Here is a 16592-nt window from a genome sequence, read left to right as displayed (position 1 = left end):
TTCAATGGCAGTGAGTTTTTGGTAAGTGGGTCTCCAGACATTGCCTTCTCCCCTTAATTTACCAAATGATGAACAGCACCTTCTTGCTTACCTCTCAGAACGGAGACTTCTTAAGACTCCCATCCATGGGAGAAAGTGCTGTACTCCAAAGGGAGGGCTTCAGAGCCAGTAGGCATGAGGGTAACAGCACTGCCTTTAACTCACCATGTGATCAGAGACAGACCGCTTACCCTCTCAGTCTGCATCCCTGCCTGATTGCAAAATAAGAATGTTGGCCTTAAATATGTCTGTTAATGTTTTATTATAAATTATCTTGTTTTCATCTTGTTTGGGAATTGTGAATAATTACATCAACATCTGACTTTTGACAGCATGCCTTGAAAACTATATAGCACTATAAAGCACTCTATAAAATATTATTGATACTTTTCACAGTTTAAACAGTTTACTTCTTTTATTAGAGAGACTTTGCAATTACTTGGTAATTAGTCAGGGGAGTTGGGAATCTGTCTAGTCCTTGAAAGGATAACTCACTTTATTCATTGTTGCTAGTCTGGGGCAACTCATAGACAGACCCTTGAAATCACTTTCAGCTGCATAAAGCTGTTGTTTAGTGTAATTTTTAATGAGATAATCATTGAAGAAAAACTTTCAGTTTTGCTTAAAAGAAAGAAAAACTCAATATTTGTTATTAATGAGTTTGCCGATATTTTAAGGCTCTATGAAATTAAATTGTAGGTATAGATTGAAGTTTCATGTAGCTTGGAGGCATACTTGTCCTGGAGTTAGTTTACCCACCTAAGTGATAATGAAAAGAAAGAGTTACAATTGTAGATTGATCATGTGTTGCATCTAGTGCATTAATGTCCTTGTCACATTTTTAGATATGTGGCTGCCCCATAGCCCAGAAACAAATGCTCTAGACTCGTAGAAGTACGCTACTTCTGTAGAACTCTTCATTGCCAAACCACGCGCAGTGTAGTGGCTATTTCACATGAAGCTCCCCGTGTTTTGTTTGGTTTGGTTTGGGGGGGTCATATGTCAAATTTTCCAGTTTGGCTTCTTCTAGGTGCTTTAGATTCTAGATGACGTGATCTCATGAGGTCAGTGACACTCTGCCAGTCCGATCTTTCTCATGTCCACAGCACTTTCTCCTCCAGGGGGGAATTTCATGTTCACAGTCCTAAATTCAATATCATCATCTACCTTTTTGGCATTGAATGGGGAGGAATGGCTAAATGAATGGACGCCATCCCGTGGCTGCTGCATGCCAGGTCCCAGGTGCAGGCCTACCGAGGACAAGGCTGCTTTTGAGCTCATTACTAGTGTAACTGAAGATGGGGCATATTACTTTCACTCCTTAGCAAAAGGAATTATTACATTGCATTTCTTCTTCCTAATTCATGCTCTAGTTTTTATTCAAATTAATAATTAAAATCATGAAATTTAGTTTTGCGGCCAGTCTAGGTTAATAAGAACTAGCTACTATTTTAGATATTAGGTACCCTGATTATAGTGTCTTGTGTGCTAAGCATTGGATCTCCATACCTAACTGAAGACAGCTTCCCATGATAACACAGCTAAGCAGCCTGACCTCTAGGCTATAATGCTTGATGTATCTTAAAGATCGTTAGATTTTACTTCACTGATTGTACTCCAAATGCCTAAATTTTCCATTTTTTAAGTCAACATATTACTTACTCTCCGGCCTTACTCATAGGTTTATTCAGTGTACTAAAAGCAGCAATTTAGGTAAAGGGGTATTTTTCAATGTATATCACCATAAAACAGGCAACTTACTATTCATGTGGTTAATCTCTTTTATAGAGCAAGGGATAGCACCCTACAGTCCTCGTCACTACCCACACATTTGAGTAGACAGGCTTCAATTTAATGCACCTCATGTGGAAATTCAGGGCACTGGGTCAGACCTCTGGGGAGACTATTTGGTAGCAATGAGAGCTTTACAGCACGCCTCAAACCGTGCTGCACGGGGGCCCACCTATTCAACTCCTGCATCAGGCTGGTCCTGCTGAGAACCTGGGCCCTATTTAAAACAGCCTGCTACAAGAATAGTCACCCTTCTAGAAATAATTAATAGTGGCAATGATCCTTGTAATGGCACCTGATGCCCCGCTGCGAAGAAAGATAAACCAGCCTTCACCATAAAGAACTTACAAATTATACTAAGCAAATATGTTAACGGCTATTAGGAGTCATAATCAGAGCTGTAAAACAAACAATTAAGAGTTGTCATATAAAATACAGCCATTCAGGAATAGCAGCTACACATTTGGAGTTTTCAGAGGAACCATTTACGTTTGAGACAGAGTCAAAGTGCACAATGCAGGGTAAAGGTTCAGCAACAACAAGACAGCTTTCTGCCCAGTTACATTTTCTAAGCGTCCTTCCCCTGGAAAACTTCCTGGCTCCCAACGGTGCACTTGTATCCAAAGATGGGTGTTCATCTTATTACAGTGGAATCAGAAAGTGAGTTTTGTTTCTTCAAATGGGACTTCTTATTATAAGCAGTAACTTTTTAAGGGTTAGGAAAATGTTATTTGCTGAGAGTACTAATCAAGAAGAACTTATTGGTTTTGAAGAAATATGCTTTGTAGCCAACATTCTGGCTTAGGGCGATATGCACCATACAGGGTTTATGCTTAAAACCTTGTTATTCGAAGTGTATCTGATAGCTTGGGCATCACCTGGGAACGTATCAGCAATATAAGATCTTTTGCTCTCCTGTATTCCCACAGCATCAGAATGTGCATGTTAATTAGTTCACCAGTTGATTTTTGTATATATTATAATTTAAGAATAAAATATCAATGTGCAAAGTTACATCCATCAGATAGTCGATCAGGATAACCCATAGATAGGATATTAATGGAAAGTATAAATTGTTCACTTCAGGATGGCAGTAATACGGCATCTGCCACATGTTAATGGTGTTTGAAGTGGCCACCGCTCGGACTTGTGCTTAAAGGTGGCTCCCACTACAGCACACCTCCCTTCAGTGGTCGTCAGCTCGCCTCCTCTCCGGCTCTAATGTTCAGGTGGTATGTTACCTACAGGCACGAATATCAGTGGCTATAAAGTCAACTTTGAATCACGACAACAGAGTTCTGTAGGATGCCAAGGGCTGCTTGTGTGGAAGCATATTGTTAGCCCTTTCTTCCATGGCACTTCTGAGGGGACTCAAACCTCTGAGACTTTTGGTTACCATCTGAAGACATTTACCACGTGTATCACTCAAGACAGTCTACTAACTTCAGATAGTTTCCACCCATAGGGACTTCCAGTTGTATTCGGTGATGCACACGGGAAAAGTGGGTGTTCTTGAGTGTCACAAGCATTAAGGGCCTTTAATCTTATGTTAAAGGTTAAGACCAGCCATTAAGAACTGAGCTGTGAATGAGAACCTTGAAGATTTAGCTTAAGACACTCAAGGTCTTACGCCTTTTCAGCTAAAGATCTTACAGGATACATCTCTCTCTTGTGATCCTACTGCCCTTCGCTGTGGTTCTTTTGGGCAGAGGGTGGTTTTTTGTTATTTTTTGCTATTGTTGTTTGGGTTTTTACATATTCCCCCAGGTCCATTCCATTTGGGCTCATGTTTGAGGCGGCCTCACAAGTTCATTAAAAAAAAAAAAAATACCTCTCATCCTATATCCCAAATATTCACCTGTGCCCTGATGCTAGAATAACAAAAAAAAAAACAAACCAGACTCAACACATTACCCACTCTTCCAACTCATATGGATCAAGAGGACAGAGAAGAGCTGCCACATAGGTCTCTCAGACAGTGTTGCTTGCAGAAGCAGACCCTTCTTCTTCTCTGACTGAGTGGGTAGTGGGTTCAAACCTCCAGTACCTCCTTTAGCAGATGCGTTTTTAACAACGAGGCCATCATAGAACAGCCAGGAATTCATGCCAGGTTCAGAAGAGGACATGAACAGGGGCTAAGCATGATGGTATCAGATGGTTATTAGATGAAAGCAATGGGTAGCAGGGAGATTGCTTGTATTTTATGGACTGTGTGGATCATAAGAATTATGGCTAATGCTATGAAGAATGGGAATTCCAGTACAGTCCGTTGTGCTCATGTCGAATCTGTACATAAACTAAGTGGTGGTCGGTCTAATAGAACCAGGGTTTAGCGCATGACTGGAAGTCAGGAAGGGCTCGTGGCAGGGTCACATCCTTTCACCACCCTTAGTTAATCTGTGCATGAGGAAATCAACCAACGTGCTGGGCTATACGAAAAGGAATTCAGCTTTAGGTTCAGAGGAAGAATCATTGACAGTCTGTGATATGTAGATGACACAAAGCTTCTTGGAGAAAAATGAAGAGCATTTAAAGCAGTTACTGAGAAAGACCAAGTACTATAACATTCAGTATACATTCCATCTTGACATCAAAAAAAGAGAGAGAAAATTTGTCCAAGTGTGACCATATGGCTCCATTATGACAGCAGATGAAAATACTGAAATTGTCAGGATTTCATTCTACTCAGATCCACACTCAACACCCATAGAAGCAGCAGTCTATAAATCAAAAGCTGTATTGCATTGGGCAATTCTTCTACAAAAGATTTGTTTAAAGTATAAAAAAAACAAACCAATGATGTCATGCTGAGGTTTAAGGTGAGCTTGACCCAAGTGATATTATTTTCAGATGCCTCCTATGCTTGTGAAAGGTGGGCAATGGGTAAGGGAGACCCAAGACACATTGTTACTTTTATAAATCATGGTGTTGGAGAAAAATATTAAATATAGCATGGGCTCTTAGACAGACAAAGAAATCTGTGTTGGAAGAAAAGAGAACCATAATTTCCCTAGAAGCAAGGATGGCAAGACTTCTGCTGCCTCCTTTGGACATGTTATCAGGAGACACAACATCCTGGAGAAGAACATCTTTCTTGGTAAACTAAATGGTTAGCCAGTAAAGAAGACCCTCAATTATATGGAGAGGCCGAGTGGCTGCAGCAGCGGGCTCGAGCATAACAATACCTGTGTGGCTGCCCCAGGACTGGGAAGTGTTTTATTCTTTTGAACGCAGGGCTCTCTGAGTGATAGTCCCGAACCTACAACCTTGCAAAGTATTCCTGGATTCCTTTCAGCAGCACATTTTCTAAGCTGTTTTGTAGATGCCCCCCCTAAAATGTATGAAATGATGGGACTCTCAAAATCTTAATACAATAAGCTATTTTAAAACCATCGCAAAAGTATACCATAAGCATTACTATAAAAAAGAACAAAAAATAAAATCTCACAGTGAACAAAGAGAATTAAGTAAAGCATCAGTTGACTTTTACAGTTAAAAAACATGGAGAGGAAATTATAATGATGTTCTTTATAATTGTTCTGGATAAAAAAAACATCAACTCAAAGGAAGTTATAATAGGCCTAATTAATGCTCAAATTGTTCCTCTTGAGAAACAGAATTTTTATGTAATGTAAATGGGCTTCATAGGAAATGTTCCTGTTCCTTTTCCATGCTCTTTCCTACAGACACGTATTTCCACATTCTTATTAACACAGAGCACTTCAAAATAGAAGCTGAAGAGTTTTGTGTTCCTGCTTTTGGTTTTGGCTTGGTCCTTGTTCTTACCTGTGCCGTACAAAACCAAACGCACTGTCCTCCAGTCAGTTCTTGCTGATGGTGACACAAAGGAACAGAGGAGAACTGCCCCTGTGGATTTCTGAGATTGCAACGCATTATGGGAGTAGATAGCCCACTCTCTCTAGCAGAGTGGTTGATGGCTTCAAACTGCTGACACTGGGTTTTGCAGCCCAGTGCAAAACCAGGTTCACTATGAGTTGTAGTTAACTGCATGGCAGTAGTTTGTTTTGGGGGGATACAACATGAGTAAGGCAAAAAATATTTTAAAATAGACAATTTAAAAGATAGCAAACTGTGTAAGATATGAAAATAATCAAGCAGCCATCTCGCTCAGAAGCAACAAAGCCCACATGGAAGAAGCACACCAGCCTGTGTGATCACAAGGTGCTGAAAGGATCAGTTATCAGGCATCAAAGAATAAAAAATCCAATCGTGATTAAGGGGAAGTACAGATTGGGGATCCAAGACCTATCTGTATGCAACTGGACATCTCCTTACAGAAGGTTCACAGGAAGGAGACGAGCCAGTCAGGGTGCAGTATAGTAACGATGAAACATACAACTTCCTTCTAGTTCCTAAATTCTTCCTCCCCTCCGCCCAGACTCCTAATATCATGATCCCAATTCTACCTTACAAATCTGGCAGGACAAGAGGATATACACTGGTACAGACAGGAGCTGGAAACACAGGGAATCCAGGACAGATGATCCCTTCAGGACCATTGGAGGGAAGGTGGGGTGGAAAAGGGTAACCGATTACAAGGATCTACATATAAACTCCTCCCTGGGGAACAGACAACAAAAAGTGGGTGAAGGGAGGGAGACGTCAGAAGGTGTAAGATATGACAAAATAATAATAATTTATAAATTATCAAGGGTTCTTGAGGGAGGGAGAATGGGGATGGAAGGGGGAAAATGAGGAGCTGATAACAAGGGCTCAAGTAGAAAGAAAGTGTTTTGAGAATGATGATGGCATCATATGTACAATGCACTCATTACAACTGATGTATGGTTGTTATAAGAGTTGCAAGAGCCCCCAGTAAAATGATTTATATAAAAAATTTAACAATATGTAAGTTTTAAATTAAGTCAAGTTACTATGACATGCATTTCAGATGCATTGATTATTACAGATTCCTGTAATACAAAACTTAGAAATAAAGACGAAGATTTAGTAGTTGGAAAATATGGCCATGATGATAAGAAATGACGCTAGAGATTGCATGGTGGATTTGCACAACCAATGAAGCCCTCTCACAAATAACTGTTCTAAACAACATAAATGATGACTATATAGGGACCTTGCTAAATGTAATGCACGCAAATCAGTTTGACAACATCTGTGGAAACAGATGATGGGGAACTCAATATCATCAGCAAAAATAAGGCCAACAGTTTATATTGCATAACATCAATTGCTCATGTGTAAGTTGAAGGTTAAAAAAATTAAAACAATTGTGAAAGCCAAAATTTGACTCTGAGTGTATCACACCTGAATTTCAAAACATCTCAAGAACAGATTCGTCCCATTCCACCTTCCTGACACAATACTCGATGAGTTGTTGGATGACATGAAGGACATCACTAAGGAAAAGTCAAAGGCCATCAAAAAGGCAAGACAGAAAGAAAAGACCAAAGTAGATGTCCAAAGAGACTCTGAAACTTGCTCTTAAACACACGGTATCTAAAGCGAATGGAAGGAATAATGACATAAAAAGACATGAACTGAAATTTTAAAGGGTCACTTGAGAAGACATAGTAAAGTATTTTAATGAAGTGTGCAAACACCTGGCATTAGAAAGCGAAAAGGGGGAGAACCTATTCAGCCTATCTCAAGCTGAAAGAAATGAAAAAAAATTCAAATCTCGAGATGAAATATTGAAGGATTCTATGTGCCAAATATTGAGTGATGCAGGACGCATCAAAAGAAGAGTAAGAGAATATAGAGTCACAGAGCCAGAAAGACTGAGGCTACCAGGGATCTCATTTCACACGGGGCCACAATCCACAGTCATGGAAACAGCACATCTGCTTCACAAGAGATCTTAAAAGAGTTAAAGAGTAAATATATCACTTTCAGGACTAAGGTGGGTCCAACTCGAGCCAGGGGATTTTCCAATGCATCATATGCATGTGACAGTTGGACAACGAGCAAAGAAGACCACGCACGAGTTGCTGCATTTGAATTACATTTCTGTTTTCAAAGAATATTGGGAGGATGACCAGAAGAACAAATAAATATGTCTCGGAAAATGTGCAGATAGACTGCTCATTGGAAATGAGGACGAAGTGACTTCCTATCAATTATTTGGACAGGTCACCAAGAGAGACCAGTCCCTGGAGAAGAACCTCACGCTTGGTGAAGGGGAGGGTCAGTGAAAAGGGAGTCCCTCAAGGAGATGGACGGACACCATGGCCGCAATGGTCCCTAAGATAGCAACAATTGTGAGGACGGCACAGGGCCACACAGTGTTCCATTTGTTGTAAATTTGAGGTTTATGAGGCAGAATTGTCTCATGGCACTGAACAAGAACAACATACTTTACAGAATAATTAAATGTGGATCGATTATACATAATCAATTTAAAATTTATCTGTGTGATTCATGAAATGACTGAAGGAAAATAAAATTTTCATAACATTAAATTGTCTATAATATATTTATTTGCCTCTTTATATCTACATCTATCTATATTCAGATATCTCTGCATGGTCATTAATCTTGCTTCTAGCATTTTCTAACTATGTGACAGAAGGAATTTAACATTTCTGGAACTCAGTTTTCTCTTGTGTAAAATAGGGCTAAAACCCCCTACACCTTGGGAATTTTGTTGAATTGAATTAAAGAGTATAATTTTTAAAGGTTTCGGATGGTACATGGTCTTTAATGAGAGTTCACATCATATTAGATGTTAGACTTGCTTTCTTTTAGCACACTGTCATTTGTAAGAATGCTGATTTTTACAGAAATTTAATCTGAAGTAATCATTTTGCTTTGTTCTGAAACATAAGGTGACCACATCTCTCTAAAAGGAACCACTTCCATCCTTCAAAACAATTAAAACTAGTACACAGGTGTTCATTGGAACACATTTCACAAAAGCAAAATATAGGAGCCATCTCAATGTCCATTAACATGAGCGTGGATAAACAAAATATGACCTATGTATACAATGGAATTGGAATATTATTCAGCAACAAGGGAAAGACAATATCAATATAAGCTACAATAAGGAGCAACCTTGAAAAATGTTATGCTGAACTAAATAAGCCAGAAACGCATTGTTTGATCCCCCGATAAATGCAATAGACAAATGCATGGAGACAAACGTAGTTATTATACGGACTGAAGGGGAAGGGCATATGGGTAATTTTTACTTAATGAATGCATTCAGAGAGTCTGTTTGGCATGATTAAAAGATTTTAACAAACATTTTATGTTCATTGTGTAACATTCTGTTTATTGATAATGAAACAGAATTTTACCCTTAAAAGGGTTAAATTCATTTTATTGATTTAATTCTTTACCACAAAACAAATGAAATAAAATGAAGCATAAAAATTTCTGGTTCCTATACAAGGTTTCCTCTTCCTGCACCTAGAGCAAAACTTCCCGCAGGAACTGCCAATCTGACTTCATCTCATCATTTACCAAAAATTGACTTTGCCTTAATGCAGAGCTCCTCCCCTGTAAATGGAAAAGTCAACCAATCTATTCCTTGTTGTTAAATCCAGTAGTCACGTTTCAACTGTGTTGCTTCTGATCTTTCTTCAATATTTCAAACCTTCCTTGATATTTGCTTGGTTTTCATTGGCTTAGTGTCTCTCTGACTTAGTCGTCCCTTCAAAGGCTGTTTTTCCCAGAATTCCATACTCGGGCTACTTTTATGCTCATAGCTCATGAGACCATTTACTGTTGGATCTACCACCCCTTCTTACTGCACAATCCTAAATATCTATTTCTTCAGTCCTGATTATCTTTCTCTATCAACTTACTTTTTTCCAGCCCATAACCTCTTAGTATATTTTCAATAAATTCTCTCAATCAATGCTTACTTAGTGCTAAGTAAGTATTAAAAATATGGTAGATATGAAAATTACAACAAATTTTACATACTCCAAAGATCTTGGGAGACCTGGAAATAGTGTTTGATTCATTCTCCTATTTTGAGGCATTTCCTTTATTTTCATTCATCTGTAACTTTTTTTTTTCATTATTGGCTGACATTATTGCCTGACATTCTGATATATGCTAGATATTCAACATCTATAAAAACACGATAGAAATTAGTTTTGGTTTGGTTTGGTTTGGTTTATCTCTTTGGTTTGTTTCTTCTTTCAATTAATTTTAAAAGTAGATGGGAAGGATGCTGACTTCCATATTGGAAATTTTGAATTGTAAGTGATGTTGGGCCATCTAAGTGAAGATGTCCTGCTAACAGTTGTATATGTCACTCTGCAGTCTGCATCTGGTGTCAGAACTGGAAAGGTGTGTTTACAAGTAACCAAACATAGAAGTGCTTAGCTAAATCTACAGAATTTAAGTTCTCACAAAAGTCTGAACTATGACCTAATTCAAAATATACTTTTATTGGAAGAATCCTAAAATTTCAAGTTTAACTTTCTAAATCTATGTTCTGATATAGACTCATCTAATTAAAAATAAGTATTTTCTGAAGCATGTTTGAATTATCCATTCATTCTACAATATTTATTAAGAATGGAGTCCATAATAAACACAGTGCTGGTCATTGGAAATAAGGTGTGATCGTGATAAATATGGGTTCTATCCTGTGTTAGGCAGGGTTCTCTAGAGACACAAAACCAGGACACATGATTTTATATATATCTATGCAGAGGTTTATACAGCAAGAAGGAATATAACAGCTAATTAGTCCACACAGCAGTACAGAAGCTCAGTTCAACTCACTTCCGTGGAACATTTTGTAATGTACTGGAAGTCCTTCACCTCCTGTGGCCAGCAGGTTCAAGGTCAAGGAAGCAGACAGCATTCATCCAAGGTGAACAGGCAGAGTCGGCCAGCAGGCAGCAAACAGCAGGGTGGAGTCAGCAAGTCAGTGGCTCCAGGGCTTAGGGAAGCAGCCCCAGAGGAGAGTGGAACTCTAGCCATGCAAAGCAAGTGGCATCCACCAGCCTCAAGTTCAAGTGATGTATGCACCAGCATGGGGGCAAAGCAGGTCTCTGAGGAGCCTCATGCTCCGTTGGCATAGAACGCAGGTTGAGGCAGAGAACTAGCTAAAACAGTAGTGGCACCCTGGTCTGATCACCAGAGATAGGACAGGCCTTACAGAGCCATTTATCTTCTTGCCCTCCAATCAAACTGCAAGTTGATTAATCCCACATGTTCCCATTGGCCAGGTTGGAGCAATAAACCTAGCTATAGACCTTCTGAAACTTCAGTCTAAATGAGGCAAGCCAGTCAATCAAAAATCATCCAGTAGCTAGAAATAAAATACAGTAAAAAGAGGAAGGCCCGCACTGAGGTGGCTGGATACAGTGACTGCAACCATGGGCTCGACACAGGAACCGCGGTGAGCTGACTCAGCACCAGGCAGCGTTTCCTTCCGTCGTGCGGAGGGTCATAGGCATGGGCACTAACTCCATGGCGCCTAGCAACGTGTGTCAAAGATGCCTCTCTGACTAGTGGTTCCGGCAGACCTTCCTGAAGGGGTGGTATGTAAGGAGACTGCCGGACAGAATGGTAGCAGCTACTCGCGCCTACAAGAATGGCCTCACCCGGAAAAGGGAAACACACGAAAAGACCCAAAGGCAAGAAAAATCGGGTCAAACTTGAGGCTCAGAGGAAAGACCTGGGTGATGGAGCAGCGTGAAGACAAAGGAAGAGATGGCAGGTGGGGTTGATGTGGCAGGTAGTGGTAATGATGACGGCGTTAACGGATTGGAAGTTACTTCAACTCCTTGGCTGTCTGCAATGCCCAGAACTCCCTCCAGGCAGTCCATTCCAACCGAGAAAAAAAAGCATTAAAATGCCCTTGTGTGCTCTACCAAAGAGAATTCCTTGGCAACAGAACCTAAAAGATCTACTTTTTCTTTTCTTTAAATCATTTTATTGGGGGCTTATATAACACTTATCACAATCTATACATACATTGTATGTCAAGCACATTTGTAAATTTGTTTCCCTCATTATTCTCAGAACATTTGCTTTCTATTTAAGCCATTGGTATCAGCTCCTCGTTTTCCCCTCCTTCCCCGCTCCCCCTTCCCTCATGAACTCGTGATACTTTATAAATTATTATTATTTTGTCATGTCTTACACTGCCTGATATCTCCCAATCACCCTCCCTTCACCCACTTTATGTTGTCCATCCCCCAGGGAGGAGGTTATATGTAGATCCTTATAATTGGTTCCACCTTTCTACGCCACCTTCCCTCCACTTGTCCTGAAGAGATCATCTGTCCTGGATTCCCTGTGTTTCTGGCTCCTATCTGTACTAGTGTACATCCTCTGGTCTAGGCTGATCATGATCCCAATTCTACCTTACAAATCGGGCTAGTTCTGTTTTCCAAAATAAAATTGAAGTATAAGTGGCATGCAATAAACTCAACATATTTCAATTGTACAATATGATGTGTTTAACATATATATCCATGCATGGCAATGTTCCACAGGTATTTGTAATGTTTTAGTGGCTAGTCCATCCGAAGCAAGCCAACTATTCATTCTTCTAGCCTATTCTTACTCTGGAATCTCTGCTGAAGCCAGTCACCCTGAGTAACCTGGTATTATTTGGAATATAAGTGCCATAACTTCCAGCATCACAGCAACACACGTGTCACCACAGTACCCCAAACTGACAGACAAGTGAAGAAAGCTCATTAGCAACCCTTAAGATGCAGATGATGTGACTTTACTGGCTTCTAGTTAAGATACTTGGAAGCACTTAACTGCTGAAGATCAAAAACTACAGCCTTCAGTGTAGATTACACGTTATTTTGGAGAAAACACAAATACCCACATCTGAGGTAAAAGACAAAACCCTGATAAACAAAGAAAACATCGAAAGTGTCAAAAACTTCATTTTACTTGGATCCCCAAACCACACGCATGGTATCAGCGGTCAAGAAATGAACTGGCACATTGCGTTTGGAAAACTTTCTGCACGAGATCTCTTTAAAGTATGAAAGAGTAAAGATGTCGCGTTGAAGACTGCTGATGTGCCTGACCCACGTCAAGCTATTTTCAGTGGCTATTTATGCACATGAAATCTGGACAATGAATTAAGGAAGACCAGGGAAGAATTGATCCATTTGAATTATAGCATTTATAAATAATACGGAAAGTACTACGGACTACCAGAAGAACGAATAAATTTGCATTTGAAGAAGTATGTTTTATAGAAGCTAGAATGGTGAGGCTGTCTTAAACACTTTGGGTATGTTATAGTTTGAAATGCAGAGCTCAGTGAAAAAGAGAAAGCCCCATCGATGAAACAGATTGATGTAGGCGATGACATGACAACTGTGAGGTGGGATAGGACTGGGCATTACTTCCTCCTGTTGCGCACGCAGCCACCATGAGGGGGCGCTGACCCAGAGCACCTGATCACAACAACACGCAGCGCTAAGACCATCTCTCACTGCCAATGAGTGGATTCTGAGTCATAGTGACCCTGTGGGACAAGATGAACTGCCCTGTGAGTTTCTGAGACTATAACCACTTACAAAAGCAAAAACTCTTATCTTTCTCTCCTCTTAGATCATGAGTACACCAAATTAATGAAAATGCCCAGTACCCTTCAAAGTTTCCCTGTACCCCACCATCCAGGCCCCTTGCCTTCGGGCATGGATTGATCAAGAACAGCCTCTGGTTCCTAAAGTAAACCTCTATTAAATAAAGGATAAGAGAATACAATTGAGAAATCTCCTATTTGTCTTTCATTTGCTTGGTTGCTCCATCTTTTCTAGGTCTGCAGTGCTGTTCAGAATCAGGATTTCACTGTAATCAAAGACTACTGCATTGGCCTCAAAGCCCTGCTCTATCTGAAAAGCATTGAAGAACTGCACGACTGGGATGGGCAGAGCCCAGCTACGGTGCGTCATCAGAGAGGGAAACCAGTTCCACACCTCGCTGAACTCACCGGAAAGGTATGTGCTCGCCTCTCCTGCCTGTGTTACCCCTGAGAAATGCAGCTCCCTCCGGGTATTACTCCAGGTACTGTTTGCCTCGCACAGCGCTTACTACGGAGGAGGCACAGTGCTGTGGGGTGTGCTTTCTGCTGCAGCATCACACTGAAGAAGCCTTGGTTGCAGCTAGATGGTGGGTCTGTGAGTTATATCCTTATAAACCAGTGTAACACAAGGTCAGGAAAAAGAGAAAGAAAACGTGTGTGCTGTAAAGTGTCTTCAAATTCTTGCTTACTGTGGTGACGGCTGTCATTCTTCTCACTGGGAGGCTGGCGATTTCTTTATTCTCTAACAAGCTCTGGAAATTATAACATTCCCTTTCTAGTTTCAAGACAAGCAAATCACCAGAGTCCTCGATAAGATGGTAATGTTTTTAAAATTAAATTCTCATCAGTCTCCGTTTTAACTGCTCCTGCTATGTGGTTAAACCTGGGCTCAAGAGGTTCTGTCCCAACTTTCTCACTAACTGCTATTTTCAGGGAATATACTGCCTTTCCATTTTGCATAACACAGTGATGTGAGCAACTCTTCACTGAAACAACATTCAGCATGTTGCCTTTATATCTCTTTTGTATTATTCCAAATAGACAACCATTGTCAGAAGACATTTCTGCGTCCTGAGTGAGGGGAAGAAAAAAATTACAATTCTTAGTCTTTCGCCTTGTCACCACATCAATAATTAACTTTCAAAAAAAAAGGAGCCAGTATAAAACGACTCTTTAAAGGAAGCATTTAATAATTCAAATGAATCTAACTTGAAACAGGTCCACATGAAAAAGAATAGAAAACAAAACCCCGGGTCTCCTTTCCTGCACGGCTGGGGCACAGACTCTGAAAGAAGCAGAGAACATCACAGATCTGACTTTCATTTGGCTGCTTTGAGTGGAAAAGATCACGGTCCCTGTACCAACAGGATAAAGGCTTCTTGGGCAATAATGTGTGTGATTGCAGGTCCAGTAATGAAAAACAAAGGGGAAAGAAATAAAATCTTTCCATGCAGTTCCAGGAAAATATGATGGATGAATCCACGAGTGGCAATCAAACAGATAGGCTGGGTGACATGAATATTCATGATATTGTAATTAGGAAGACTGTGCCTAAGCAGCATTATGAGTCTAACTAATCATATTATCATAAACTGAGTCTGCAGGATTTGGACAGTGAGTGTTCTGCCTTTATCAATGACTATCGATATCCGAAGGTTTTTCATATGTACAAGAAATTCACCAATGACTTTACACTTGGTCCATGTAAATGCCTCAAGGACATTGTTTCTGACATGAAGGCTAGTAGCCATCTCTAAAGAACTCTTTCATGTGGGTGCTTGTCATGTGACCCAAAATATAAGGAGCTGCATTGCACTGGGCCATTTTGCCTTTAAAGGACTTACACAATAATTTCTTAAAATTTAGGTATTTACATAAAATGTAGATAATGACGGGGACACTTGTGTCAATAGCAGAAATGGAATTTGATTACCAGATCACTTTAATCTGGTTTCAGACTTCCTTTACTTTGGTTGGTGTAATAAGGCCAGCCTTCATCATCATCATAAATGTAACTGTCAGTATAATCAAGGAAAAAAACAGTCAGACTTGGTTTATATGATTATATTAGTGCTCATTTCTCAATGCCAAGTTCGGGAAGGAACAAGTGGTCTGGTAATAGATTTGTGCTCCTCGATTCTCTGGTGCTGCATGGTGCGACTATAGCAATAGCGGAATATCCCCTTCAGGTGAAAAACCCTAATAGTGAATCAAAACAGTCTGAATACAAGGTACAGGTGGCCTCCTAATTGCACCTTCTTGGCATCACTGCTGTGTATGTGTGGGTGTGGGTGTCTTTTAAAACAAGTCTTGTGTGCTCCTAAGCAAAAGAATGGCATGCTTCTCTGTCTGGAGTCCCCATGCCATATGAGAAGCAAATGGACACGGACTCCTTTAGGAAGCCTTTCGATGTGCTTGGCTTCTTTGCACAGGACAGATTCATTTAGAAAGAACAGCTGTCACTCAGTCCTTCATTCAGATGAGAGCTGTAGCCAGCACGTAGGAAATGGAATTAAGAGATAATGAAATCTTTCGACAAACTGTTTGAAAAGCCCTTGTATTTTAAGCTTGAAAAAAAAGGGGGGGGGGTGTTTCAGAAGAAAAACAATTACAATGATACCTGTTTTAAGACCCTGGGAAAATGAACCTTTGCATATGGAAATAAAGATTTGGTCAAGCTATTCCCTTTATCTTTCAAGTAGTAGTATTTAATATATTCTCTATCCTGTGCATAAAATAATTGGATCCTAGTGGTGCAACAGTTAAGCACTTACCTTCCCACCAAAGGTGAGTGGTCTGCATCTCCAAGCTGCCTGTGGGAGAAAAGAGCTGGTGACATGGTCAAATAAAGAGCACAGCCCATGAAACCCTATGGGCTGTCGTGCCTTGCCTAAGCAGATTGTTTTGAATCAGAATCTTCTAACAGCAAAGGGCAACAGAATACTTATGCTTACCTCCCTTATTAATTGATTAAACTTTCCCACCAATATTTCTTTAGGTGGCTTTGGAGGGAAAGTAATTTGGACATTTGTTGTTTGTTCTGATCTGGTGGTGTAAGTAGATTAAATCTGTGCCTGCAAGTTTAGGGGCAGATGCAATGGAAGAGCAAACAGAAATCTTTGTCAGCCCCTAGAACTGTTGATCCCAAATTACTGGTGCTCAAGACCCACGCGAGGAGCCCTGGTGGACTAGTGGTTCAAATGTTGAGCTGCTTACCTCAAGGTCCACGGCTCCAGCCATCCTGTGGGAG

At 40.2% G+C, this 16592-nt stretch overlaps 1 protein-coding gene across 1 annotated transcript in view; it reads left to right on the top strand.

The window, feature by feature from the left end:
• Positions 1 to 16592, top strand: part of DPYD (dihydropyrimidine dehydrogenase) — a 1117227-nt gene that overhangs the window by 925893 nt on the left and 174742 nt on the right. Inside the window, exon 20 of the mRNA XM_075558725.1 lies at positions 13578 to 13757. Within this exon, the coding sequence (XP_075414840.1) occupies positions 13578 to 13757 (180 nt within the window). The remainder of the gene's footprint in view (positions 1 to 13577; positions 13758 to 16592) is intronic.

This window comes from Tenrec ecaudatus, chromosome 1, assembly GCF_050624435.1.
Source record: "Tenrec ecaudatus isolate mTenEca1 chromosome 1, mTenEca1.hap1, whole genome shotgun sequence".
Taxonomy (NCBI): domain Eukaryota; kingdom Metazoa; phylum Chordata; class Mammalia; order Afrosoricida; family Tenrecidae; genus Tenrec; species Tenrec ecaudatus.
Note: the sequence above shows the minus strand (reverse complement) of the source record. Positions and strands in the feature narration are given on the sequence as shown.